The sequence below is a fragment of the Micropterus salmoides genome, unplaced genomic scaffold (assembly GCF_014851395.1).
Source record: "Micropterus salmoides isolate LMB-PRFRI ecotype aquatic unplaced genomic scaffold, ASM1485139v1 Ms_hic_scaffold_8, whole genome shotgun sequence".
Classification (NCBI taxonomy): domain Eukaryota; kingdom Metazoa; phylum Chordata; class Actinopteri; order Centrarchiformes; family Centrarchidae; genus Micropterus; species Micropterus salmoides.
The window spans coordinates 29,073,114-29,085,466 of record NW_024044570.1 but is presented as its reverse complement, the minus strand read 5'-3'; the positions used below and the strand labels follow the sequence as shown (position 1 = coordinate 29,085,466).

General features: G+C 40.9%; 2 protein-coding genes across 2 annotated transcripts in view; both read left to right on the top strand.

Moving 5' to 3' along the window:
- The window catches only part of nup93 (nucleoporin 93), a 29,099-nt gene extending 24,064 nt beyond the window's left edge, over positions 1-5,035 (top strand). Inside the window, exons 13-22 of the mRNA XM_038706250.1 lie at positions 991-1,182; positions 1,273-1,399; positions 1,571-1,643; positions 2,363-2,407; positions 3,054-3,170; positions 3,289-3,407; positions 3,501-3,618; positions 3,876-3,959; positions 4,049-4,177; positions 4,677-5,035. Of these exons, the coding sequence (XP_038562178.1) occupies positions 991-1,182; positions 1,273-1,399; positions 1,571-1,643; positions 2,363-2,407; positions 3,054-3,170; positions 3,289-3,407; positions 3,501-3,618; positions 3,876-3,959; positions 4,049-4,177; positions 4,677-4,787 (1,115 nt within the window). The 3' untranslated portion in view covers positions 4,788-5,035. The remainder of the gene's footprint in view (positions 1-990; positions 1,183-1,272; positions 1,400-1,570; positions 1,644-2,362; positions 2,408-3,053; positions 3,171-3,288; positions 3,408-3,500; positions 3,619-3,875; positions 3,960-4,048; positions 4,178-4,676) is intronic.
- Positions 5,036-8,950: 3,915 nt separating this feature from the next.
- Positions 8,951-11,768, top strand: zpd (zona pellucida glycoprotein d). The gene is given in 11 exon segments (XM_038705717.1): positions 8,951-9,057; positions 9,226-9,277; positions 9,370-9,477; positions 10,029-10,237; positions 10,366-10,523; positions 10,590-10,704; positions 10,817-10,938; positions 11,036-11,219; positions 11,351-11,456; positions 11,622-11,702; positions 11,705-11,768. Coding segments are annotated over 11 exon segments (1,200 nt in total). The 5' UTR covers positions 8,951-9,036; the 3' UTR covers positions 11,749-11,768.
- Positions 11,769-12,353: the final 585 nt, after the last annotated feature.

The following is a 12,353-nucleotide window of genomic DNA, read 5'->3' as shown; positions in this document are numbered from 1 at the left end:
CTTGATGACTAAGTACCTGTGCTTGACAATTTATTTTACAAATTCTTACATGTTAGTTGCCATAGCAACTGTCAAAAGTTGACATGGCATGTATAGACCCAGAGTTAAATTGGTGCCATGAAGTGGCTGTTACTGTTTAACAAATTCAGTAATGACATTAGAAGAGTTTCCGCAGTAGCTGTCAAGTAGTCATCAAGTTAAACACTGAAACACACATCACAAAGGTGATTTTAATTATTTTCCTTAATTAGACCTCTACTCAGGATTGTGTAATTGGGTTCAGACTGCTTGATTGATAGGTCGCTCCTCTCTCTGTTTGCAGGAAGTTTGGGTTTATTAGTTTAGTGTCTTAGGCCACATTCAGACTGCAGGACAAATCTGATTTTCTTTTCTTTTTTTCTTTTTTTATATAAAAGTGAGCAGCCTAAGTCACATGGAATCTGATCTTTTCCAGTTCGGATTAGTTTCTGTGTGGTCCAAATCTGATACAGGTCGGATAGTTTAAGATGCAACCTCAGTCTGGACGGTCGGATCAGAATTCATGCGACTCTGATTCTGCGCTAGCGGAAATAAAATGGAGAATTTTAACTCTCCACAAAAAGCCATACTACAAAATTTGGTTCTCTTAATCCATGTCCTCGTTATCATTTGCTCTTTAATTGAAAAACTCTGAAATCACTTAAAAACCAAAAAAATCTGACCTGGCCAATAAATCGCAAATTAGCTTTAGTTTGTTGGCTCCATCAGTGCAAGAATTTAATATTGCACATGATGTTTTGATCTGTTTAGAAGGAGCTGGTGCAGTTCAAAGTTTGGTGAGCTGCTTAATGTTTACGATATTTTTTGTTGTCCTTGTCGAGATGATTTTGTGCCATGTCCACCTTCTTCTAAGTTTAATTTACTTTATATATAATTCAAAACTTTATAGAAGTGACACTTTTTTTGGTCTCATCTAAACCAACTCCCCCTCACCCATCTTTTGTCCAACAGGAGAGTCCCATTTCTCTGCGAGCCAGCAGCCCTTCCTGTACTTCCAGGTGTTGTTCCTGACGGCTCAGTTCGAGGCGGCGGTGGCTTTCTTGTTTCGTGTCGAGAGACTTCGGAGCCATGCTGTGCACGTGGCGTTGGTCCTGTATGAGCTACGACTGCTGCTGAAGTCGTCCGGACAAAGCGCTCAGCTGTGTGAGTGTAGTCGCTCTTCTTTTGTAGCGCTGTGGAACACTTGAGAAAGAACTTTTATTTGAACAAAATGTATTTGCCTGTTCTCTGTAGTGAGTCAGGAGCCAGGCGACCCTCCAATGGTACGCCGCCTCAACTTTATCCGTCTGCTTATGTTGTACACTCGCAAGTTTGAGTCCACTGATCCACGGGAAGCACTGCAGTACTTCTACTTCCTACGGTAAGTAATCCTGCACTCTCACAGTTAGACGAACATCCTGTTTTGACCCTTCTTCTTTAGTTAATAGATAGTTGGTAAAGGGAAAACAGGATGAGTGACAAATTCAGCTATTGCGTGTGATGTTCACCCTAACGCCTCTATTTCTTTTCTACTGTATGTGTTGTTCTGCAGCAATGAGAAAGACAGCCAGGGAGAAAACATGTTCATGCGTTGTGTCAGTGAACTCGTTATTGAGAGTCGAGAGGTGAGTGACCCACATTTACATAGAGACCCTAAGAGGAAAAATGCCTATACTGTTGTTCAGTACTTTTTAACACGGTTAATACAGTCACAATTAATACCAAGAGCCCAAAAGATGATGGGGCAGCTGATATGGCCGATGAATTTTTGGAATCTGCATGTCAGTGGATCCATGATGGAGTCATGGGTTTAGTTTGTTCTCATTTGTTTCTGATCACTCCTGCAATATTTCTCTACTTTTAAAAATCTTGCCAAGGAACAAATGTGTCATGTACAAAATCTTTTGATACTTTTTACTCTTTGCAAACATATACAGTAAAAATACCAATTTAATTATAATACATCCTTTTTATTTGGTTTTGAATATTTTTAAAATAGATTACACCTTTCTTTCCAGAGGAATCCACTTGAAACACTGAATTTGTTGACACTGTTTCTGCACTTCCCGGACTTCGACTACAGTTAAACATACCACAACTCTTTTTTTTTATTTTTGGTTGAGCAGCATTGTTTTGTGTTTTACCTTTTGTAAACATAAGTGAACAACATATAGGTTTGGAGAGACTTGCATACATGACCACAAAATGAACAGAATATGATAAGCTTCATAATGTAGGATTTATTACAGGACTGTTGTCTTGGTTTGTATTGAACTGTTTATCTAGTATTAGTATATACTTTACATGTTTTATATAGTATTGTTGACTTTGTCTTTTTTTACAGTTTGACATGCTGTTGGGGAGATTAGAGAAGGACGGCAGTAGGAAGGTAGGAAGATTGCATCTTTGATGTCACCCTCTCCCCCTCTCATCTCCTCTGTGGTTGTTAGGGTTAGTTTCTATGTATGACACTTTTGCTTCTCACCTGCTCCTTTCTCGTCTTCTGTCTCTGCGTCACTTTTTTTCTTCTGTCTCTCTGGCACTCTTTGTCTCTGCTCTACGTAGGGGTTTCAGTGAGTCAGACAAGGACAGAAATCTTCCTTCACTAAGTGTCCTACATGTTTTGACACTCGCCGTTGGAGCACTGTGTTCCACTGTCATGCATCAAAAAGCTCTTCACAGTGATTCATTGTAGCCTTTGCTACCAAAACTTCTTGAAATTTCTCACTGTGCCTGCAGCTCTCTGCACGATATGACGCTTGAGGGTCTTTTATTTCCCCTCAACTTCACATCGCTGTATGCTTCATCCCACTCACATGGCGTTGTCATACTCTTGTGAAATCTGTTACCGTCTGACATGTTAAATTAACACTGAAGTGGTGGTTTAAAGTGCCGTACATACAGATAGAAATTTTCTGTATTTTAGTATTATGATGACAACATTACAAACAAGCTAAGGATAGTTCCCATCCACTCCTCCATCAGAACTGCAGCATTCTCAGCCTCACTCTGATCCTCTCTCCTCTTCCCTTTAGCCTGGGGTCATCGATAAGTTTGCCGGGGACACCAGAGCTATCATCAGCAAAGTGGCTCTAGAGGCCGAGAACAAGGGCCTGTTTGAGGAGGCAGTCAAACTCTACGAGCTGGCTAAGGTGAGCAGACCTTTCTGGGTGATCTCTGCATCCATACACTGCACAGTATATCTGCAGAGCTGCTGTCGTTTGCTGTCTGAGTCATCTCTCTGTCTCCTTTCCATTTGTCTCTGTGTAGAACCCAGATAAGGTGTTGGAGTTGATGAACAGGCTGTTGAGTCCAGTCATTGCCCAGGTCAGCGCTCCCCAGTCCAACAAGGAGAGGCTAAAAAACACGGCAGTGGCTATTGCTGAGAGGTAAGGATACACACACACTATGCACTACTACTAAATGTAATCAAAAGAATTGTATAAATGCCTAAAACTGAATCATTGCCTTTTCCACTGCAGGTATCGCGCTCAGGGCGTAGCAGGAGAGAAGTCCGTTGATAGTACTTTCTACCTGCTGTTAGACCTGATGACGTTCTTTGATGAATACCATGCAGGTCATGTTGACAGAGCCTACGATGTGAGTATCACTCTGATAATACAGGTAGAGGAGCGATGCGTTAAATTGTCTCAGGGCAGTAGCTTAAATATCAGACTCACCAATAACAGAGCCATAGAAAGACTCAGTAATAACCTATAACCCAGCAGCTCCAATGAAGTCATATTTGTCACAGACCTAATATGTGATATCATGATTACTACACTGGAGTGGTAATATTGTGTTTATTATGCGAAGCGCCCCTGTTAATGTCGTCCCCCTCTTTGTTTCTCTGTCAGGTTATGGAGCGTTTAAAGCTTCTTCCTCTCAGTCAGGACAGTGTGGAGGAGAGAGTGGCTGCTTTCAGGAACTTCAGTGATGAGGTGAGGTCAAAGGGGACTTTCAGACTTCCTAACAGTACACAGCGGTATTCTTTTACTCTCTCTTACCTAAATTTCCTCCGTTTCCGTAGGTGCGCCACAACCTGTCTGAAGTGCTCTTGGCCACCATGAACATCCTGTTCACTCAGCACAAACGGCTGAAGGGGGCACCAGCAGGCACCCCAGGACGACCGCAGAGGACCATAGAGGACAGAGACATGGTGAGAAGCAGAGGGACAAACTGGATAGACATTGGTTTTGTAAGGCAGATGCCAATAGTGATACTTCGGAGTTTAAAAAAAAAAAATCTCACAATATGTAACGGCAACATAATCATATAACTTAAACATTTTTGTTTACGTACAGAGCGGGACATTTTTAAATGCCATGTAAAGGAGAAAATATGTTACACTATTTCAAAACTTTAACATACTTTGGGCATGTGTGTACTGCAGTATCTTTTACTAAAAGGCTGACGTATAGACCAATATATGTGTGATAAGCTCAAATCGTCTGGCCATGTTGAAGTATTGTTCAGGCTCTAATATAAATGGGTCAATTTTTACTATTCAAATTCAGTTGTAGTAATTTGGTTTAGTTATAGATCTTACAAACACTGCAACAAAAAAAAACTGCAAAAAGTGCATGGTAGCAAAAAGCAGTCTTGCCAAGTCTACACATTTGTGTGCTAAAGCTTTGCATGCCTTCTTCCTCAAACAGCAACTCCGCAGCCAGGCCAGAGCCCTGATCACCTTTGCTGGTATGATTCCCTACAACATGGCCGGGGACACCAACGCAAGACTGGTGCAGATGGAATTACTAATGAACTGAGACAACACACGCACACACATACAGCTATCTTTCTGACAGCTAGAAACCTTTTTGGAGACACAATCATTCACACACGCTCACCAGTCTACCATTTTGTTTTGTATAGATTACTACATTCATCCTTATATCACCCATCTGAGTTCCTGTTAAATGTCAGTCTGTTGTTTTTTGTTCTGTTGTTTTTCCATTTTGTTGTTTGCATATTTGTATGTTTGACCATTTGGAATAAAAAAATAAGTTTACTTTTCAGTTGTCTTTTTTATTTTAAACCACTTAATGTCCATTGCTTTATTTTCATTTACCCTCATTTTTTTAAAGTTTTGTTTTCACAGTAACTGTTGCATGTGCAGAGCAGTCAGTCAAGTCTTTGGTCTCTCATAGTAAAGAGTGCCGAAGGACCACACAACCATTCTGCATCTGCTATGAAACTCTTTAATTTCTTTTTTTTTTTTTTTTTTTTTCTTTAATTTAATTTTAAAAGTGTACCTTTTAAATTGGATAGTTATATCAGTTTGCAATCAAACACTTATTCACATTTTCCTGCAGCTGTTCTAGCTTATTTTCTCTGTCCAGGTCTTAGATGAGCTGCATTTATTCCACGTTTTATACTCATTAGTCATTAACTCACGAATAAATGATAATCAAAATGATGATCAAACAGCTGACACAATAATTAGAGTGCAGCTGTTTTGAAAGGATGGTCGTTGTGATTTTGTGTTTGATTATTCATAAACATGTTCACAGGGACAGTCAGCGGCTGAACTGTTTAATCAGAGGAATAGAGACTGTTCATATCATTTAGAGGGAAGCTGCAGGTACGTCTTGTCAGACGCAGAACATTGAGCACAAAACGATGCACACAGGTGTGAGATTTCTTGAGCTCATTTATCCATGGAGTGAAGTGTTGATGAAACTCTCTGGTTTAACATGAGCAAGCTGCTGTCTACAATAGCCGATCCTGAGTGTTGCAGGAGGCAGCCATGTTGTTTCCACCGGCTGTAGTGCAGTATCTGTGACACGTCCTGTCCCCTGGCAGATGGACGGTTGGCTTGAACTTGACTTCACTGGAGGGATATTTCTGTCCATCTCTGCATCAGAGGGGTGATTTCTGGGCTAATAACATTATTGAAAACTCCTTGCACATTCTTAATCATATTAGGTATTTTACTGTATGGAAAAAAAAGGAGTGAGAGTTTTACATATTCTCTAAGTAAATCAGCCTGTTCTAATGAATTTATTGCTTGAATTTCTCAGTTTTGCAGACACTGTTTTTTCTCCATTGAGAATCGTGAACCGGTTGTGCAGAATGCTCATACCCACTCATATTTTGTGTTCACTGGACTCTGTCATTATTTGATCTATAAATGTCACTTAAACAGGTCCCTACACTTTGAACATTTTTCCGCCTGACCTGTGATTACGCCCTAGCGACCATCTAGAACACCATAGTAACCACCTTACAATGTCTTTAGAATCCACCTGAACACAACAGCCCACCGATGTCCTGTCAAACTGACTTCAGCTGAGGACTGCTATCCACCAAAGCACACGCAAATCCTCAAACAATTGCTCGTCGTCCCCTCCGTTAAATTTGTGACCCACACTCTCTGTCCTTCAGTCTGGCCTGAGAGAACGCAGATGGAGGCTCATTCTGTCTTGGCTGCTCCACATAGCTGTACATAGCTGTTGAGTCCATCCACGGCCACAGAGAGAGAGAGCAGAGCTGAGCCAAGCACTCTGGGATCTGTTGTACCCAGCGCCGGGAGCAGAGATGCACCACTGCCCTCCAACACTTGATAATGTGCCAGACAAACTTAAGATCACGTGGCATATCAGCTGGGCATATAAATGACATCAGATTAGCTATCCTCAACTAGAATCGGATGCAGATTAGTCACAAGTGTGTGGTCAGGCTTTAGTAACTGGTGTTATCAGTCTTTACATCCCTATTGAATGAGTTCTTCCTCTTCCTGTGGTTTTTGTACAATCTGCCTTGTGTGTGTGTGTTTTTAATATGTCAAGCAGCAGAAGACCTGCCTCTCAGGTGTGTGTGCTGCAGCTGGTGTTGTGAATCAGGCCGATGACAGACACCTCCTATAACCCGGCTATTTCACAACACCAGGGTGGCACTGCACCACTGCCGACGAGACGAAGAACCAGAACACAATGCTGCTAAGGGAGATGATGCAAGGAGAAAAAGTGTAATGTATTTGCATAAATTCGATAACTCAGAGTTATCCTGCCAATTTCCAGTGGAATAGCATGCATTTAACTGTAAAACTAAAGGTGTTTTTAAAAACCTGGAAAATGATTTCACTGTAACCTGCTGTGCTGACTTCTCCACTCAATAATAACATAAATTTCATTTCAGTGACTCAGACATCAGGACCACGTATGTTTTCTAAATTAAATAATGTAAAGACAAATTCTTACCGGTAAGATCAAGCTGCATTCACAGGTGAAAATGTTGACACGTTTCATAAACCGTCTCTGCAAAAACATCTTTTCTACCCCTTTGTTTTTTTAATATATAATATATCACCAATATTCCCTCTGTATATATCTTCTGGTGCTGCTTGTGTGAACTTGAGGTTGTAGTAGCCCAATAAAATAATAATGAACATCTTATTTTCATTTCAAAAAACAAAGAAAACCTCAAATGAAGCTGAACTTCATGATCAGTAAAAATGAATTTTACTGGGCCAAAAATAAAAGTGTTTTGAGGTTTCATTTGAGCGATTTAACACTTTGATATGCTAATAATTAAATCCACTGGCAGAGAGTGGAGTCTTGGGGTGTATGAACAGAAACCCTCCTCACCATATGCTTTTTTTCCAGATGATGGGACGCTCCCGAACAGAGTAGGCTATAATTTAAACAAATTTAAAGATTTTAAAATCTCATCTCAAGCTGACTGGCAGTGTGCATTTATGTGGCCTCCCTGCTTAATACATTTACAGCATTTTAACATAGACCTGTTGTTTGCCATCGTTTGAAAATCTTTAACAGCTTTAGGTTTAGCAATGTTGCATCTTTCAATCTTACTTAGGCATATGTGTTTATTAATTTTAAATGCCTTAAAATTATATGGGAGACTTTGTAATGGTGTCCAGTTCAGGAAGAATGTGGTTGGATGGATTGTGTTTGTGGCCTACAGTGTCCCTGAGGCTGTGTTGCCTTTAAGATCCCATCCTCACATATTAGTGCTTAGTGCTTTACCATGAACGGTCTCTCCAAGATGGAGGGTACCAAGACAGACAGAAAACACATTGTTATCTCAGCCCATCTGATCTGTCACCACAGATGGACTGCTGCAAACCTGCCTCATCAATGGTGCCTCCCTTTTTATCTAGCAACGTATTCTGGCTCTGATCTGCCCCATCAAAAACAGATGGTCTGCGCCCAAATGTCTGAGAATATGGAGTCTGGCCTCCGGGTGTGACGAGTTGGCACTGTAGGGAATACAGTGACACACTTACTGCTTTCCCTTGAGACATCATGGCAGAGCCACTAAAATCCTTTATTCTATTCCTTCTCTACCAAAATCTCTCTCTAACTCCACTTTAGTGTTTGGTTTACTGAATGTGAGATCCAAAAGAAATCTTCTTAGAGATTTCCTAATCCACTTGAGTACTGATTTATAATTTGCAATGTAGAGGATAGTTTACATAGCATCACACCTCCTGACAGTAATGTTCAATTGTTAAACCCTCCAAAGCACTGACCACTTTGTGCTGATTGATAATAGTGACATCTGGAGGAAATGTTATTTTTATTAAAGGCAAACCCTATCTTTGAAACAAGGCGACATATGCTATGTGAGTGAACTGTCTTAAATAAAGTGGATGGGTTAGGTTTATGTTTTGTGCCTTTGTCTGATATGCTTGTTGCAGTATGGTATAAAAAGTTACAAATTGAATAGTGTACTGTAGGCCTATTTTGTAAATATGCTTTTCATACATTTCATATTTTTTACAAATAGCTGAAATAGTTTTAATTCCCCAATGAATACTATTATATACAGTTTAATACAATTCACTTAAAACATACAATGCCAGCACTGATTCTCCTGTTGGAGAAAATGGTCGAATTTGATCGCGTTTAATGAGCACACGAGCACCAAAACCTGACAGGTGTTCATAATTGGAGGAGCAGGTGTTGAAAACAGCGACATTAATGGAGAACATCCCGTCTGACTGAAAGTATAACCAGATTTATTTATATTATTTTTACGCGAAAAAGCACAGCAATGAACCTTATCGGCTTGAAGGTGGGTGTAGACACACATTTAAAGAGCATTATTGATCCTTACTGTAACTAAACTAGCTTGAGGAGTTTTTTTTGCATTGGGCTCAACTGAATGTGACCTAGCTAGACGGTAAATAAATAATTTAACACTTTACACAGTTAAAGTGGATATGTTCATTCTTCAAACCAGCTGAGCGTGGTCCTCGTGCTTCTCCTCGGGTTCACGCGCCACCGCGTTGAGGGTAAGATGATGGAAGATGTGGTCTACTTGTATGAAAATGGCAAATGTGTTGACGCTTGGCGAAGTTTGAAGAGTGCTTTCTTCACTGAGCAGGAGTCTGCAGCGTGGAGCACTGCACCGACCGCACAAGATGTGTTCTGTCTAAAGACCAAAGAAGCTGCAAGTGTGCCACTGGATATTATTCTGACCAGTGTGACAAAGGTAAGCACTGTGTGTTTATATAATTCACTCTGCCTGAAAGGTATTTATTTGTGACTGTGGGTGGGTTACCATCTTCTATTAACTTTTTCAAGGGTCAGCAACTTAGTATTGCACCCAATGTTGGGACAAAGCTTAAGACTGAATGGTTAAAAACTGATGTAACAGGGGTCCAGAAATACTGACTTTTAGTCCCTAGTGAGTGTTAGGCTCCAGAGATGTTGGCTCCTACATTTCCCACAATGCAACGATGGCATCCTTTCGTTTGTCCCAACCTGCTTGGTTAAATGCCCACATCTTTCAAACTCCTTGCCCCCATTGTACAAAGGCTTTCTTTTACACTGTTTAGACTTTTTAGACACCAAGCCTGAGAAATAAGCTGATAAATAACCTTGATGACATCATCAGGGTTATATTTTTCCCTCCAGAGACACAGACCGTAAACAAACTGTAAACAAAGGTTAAACTGACCATTATGTGTAAAATCAGAGGGAGTAAAACATGTTAATGACCTGTAAGCTATAAAAATTTTCATTTATTTTTTTTTTTTACAGATGCACACATCAAAGTCATGTGCGGCAGAGACTACATAGCAATCAGAGTGATAGAAGATTTCTTCAAGTATCACAATGTGCCGCTTGAGTCCCTCCACTTACCCAACAAATCCTGTCGCGCTCAGAGGGAGGTCATCAAGGGTGTGCCATACTACATGTCCAGGATATCTAAAGACCAATATCTAACTTGTGGAGGCAAGCCGCTGGAGGTACAACCGGCCCATTATGTAGTTTAACTGTCAAGCACAAACCTGTCACTGTGGTTCAGCATAGAAAAGGGGCAAACATTTGAACAATTATGTGTCAGTAGTGCAGTTTTTTTCCCTCCTCCTTACAGAAAAACTTTACTCACATCTCATATTCCCTGAGTCTAATGTCAGACCCTCAGATTATTGGAAACATCATCAGAGATCCAGTCATTAAGATGAATTACACGTGTGTGTCTCCGTACATCAGAAGAGTCAGTCTGCCTTTCCCGATCGCCGCCATTATAAGGTAAGGATCTCGAATTTCTTATTTATAGTGTTAATAAGCTGTGTACTCACCTCCGCATGCCGACAGTGAGACGGTGATTCGTGTAGATGAACATGACGCCAGGATACAGATGATGTTGTACACAGACCACTCCTACACTAAGGCCTTCAGTAGTACCCCCATCATTGAACTCGGAGACAAAGTAGGTGAATGTTCATCGACCAGTTCAACCATATATGAATCATATTTTGGTCAAGCTATTATCAGATGACTTCCTTTTTTACTTTATTTTTATTTTTTTTAAATGTGCCTAGGTGTATGTGGAGGTGACAGAGCCTGCTGATATCTTCCTGCTTCGGGTAAACGAGTGCTGGGCCACACAGACTCCCCATGCGAACACCACAGAGGGATCGGTCCATGATCTGCTTCTGAACGGGTCAGAACAGCTCCTCCATATTGACAGTCCATCCCTCTTTTGAACTATGAGCTCCACTCATGCCAGTCCTACTCCTTGTGCCCATCTCTTTACCCAGGTGTGCGAAGGACCAAACTGTTTCCTTTTTAAACGTGAGCGCGGGAAAGTCTGGCCGTAATGGAGAAAGTTCCACCATTCACTTCAGCTTCGACATGTTTCGCTTCACGGCAGAACCTCGTCACTTCTACCTGCACTGCACTATACAGCTGTGTGAGCCAGAGGACCACATGTCCTGCACACCTGTGAGCTCCTCTTACGTCATTAATTGTAGCTTTAAGAGGTTATATGACATTAGGCTCACGGTGAGACTTGACCACCTAAAAATATGTAGGCCTATGTCTAAAATGTTTGTCTGTTTTTGTTTTCTTCACAGAACTGTAATTCAATCAGTAAGAGAGAAGCGGTGAGAGCAGACCCCACCCAGGGCCTCTTGTCATATGGACCCATCAAGATTGAAATGCCAGACATACCTCAATCCAGTAAGCTCCTCTTTATTTGTAACTGCTGTCATACTCCTGCCCCTGCACGATCAGGGAGTTATAGCTGTTAGACCTTCCCTTTGTTTCCCTGGCGTCAATGGCAGCCATATATTCCCACTGTATTTGATGTGGATACCACTATTATCTCTTTGGCATTTGTTTCAGGCATACTGGCGACAGTGGTGCTGCCTGTAGCAGGCATCTGGACTGTGGGCTTCTTCCTCATCATCCTCATCACTATGGCCAAGGCAGGCAGCAGGAGGCTTGCAAAAATGGATGGGCACTCACTTGAATAAATCTTTTAAAAAAGCATCCATGTGTTTTTGTTGTTCCTGTCTTGATTCCCCACAAGTGTTGTCACAGTGGGGTTAAGAAGTTTTAAATTGGGCACAAATGTGACTACCAAAGTTAATGTTATGAGGCAATAGTGACAATTGAGTTATTCTCAGCATTTCATGTCAGATGTGAACAGTAAGACTTGATATTTGTGTAAATTAAGTTCCTTAAATCAGCCCAGTAAGATCAGTGCTGGGTTAATCCATTGTCTTCTGTGAATGAACTGGATGTTAACAGGTCTCGGTTTAAGAGTCTGAGAGTTGCACTACAAAGTAACTTTTCCACTTTGTTTTATTTGAGAGAAATGAAACACTCCGGAACAATAATGAAAGTAACAGCATTCCTGGAGATCAAAGTATTTTAAAAATGTAATACTACAGCTAGATTTGACACGTTTGTGTGTATCCCACAGGTTTAAAGAGCTTAGAGTTAAGACTTGGTGTTAAGGTTTAGGTTAGGCATGTAGTTGTGATTAAGGTAAGTGGCTAGGAAATGCTTTATATCAATGGTAGTTCCACACAAAGTTAGTGCCACAAGGCGTTTGTGTGCGTGTGTTATGTC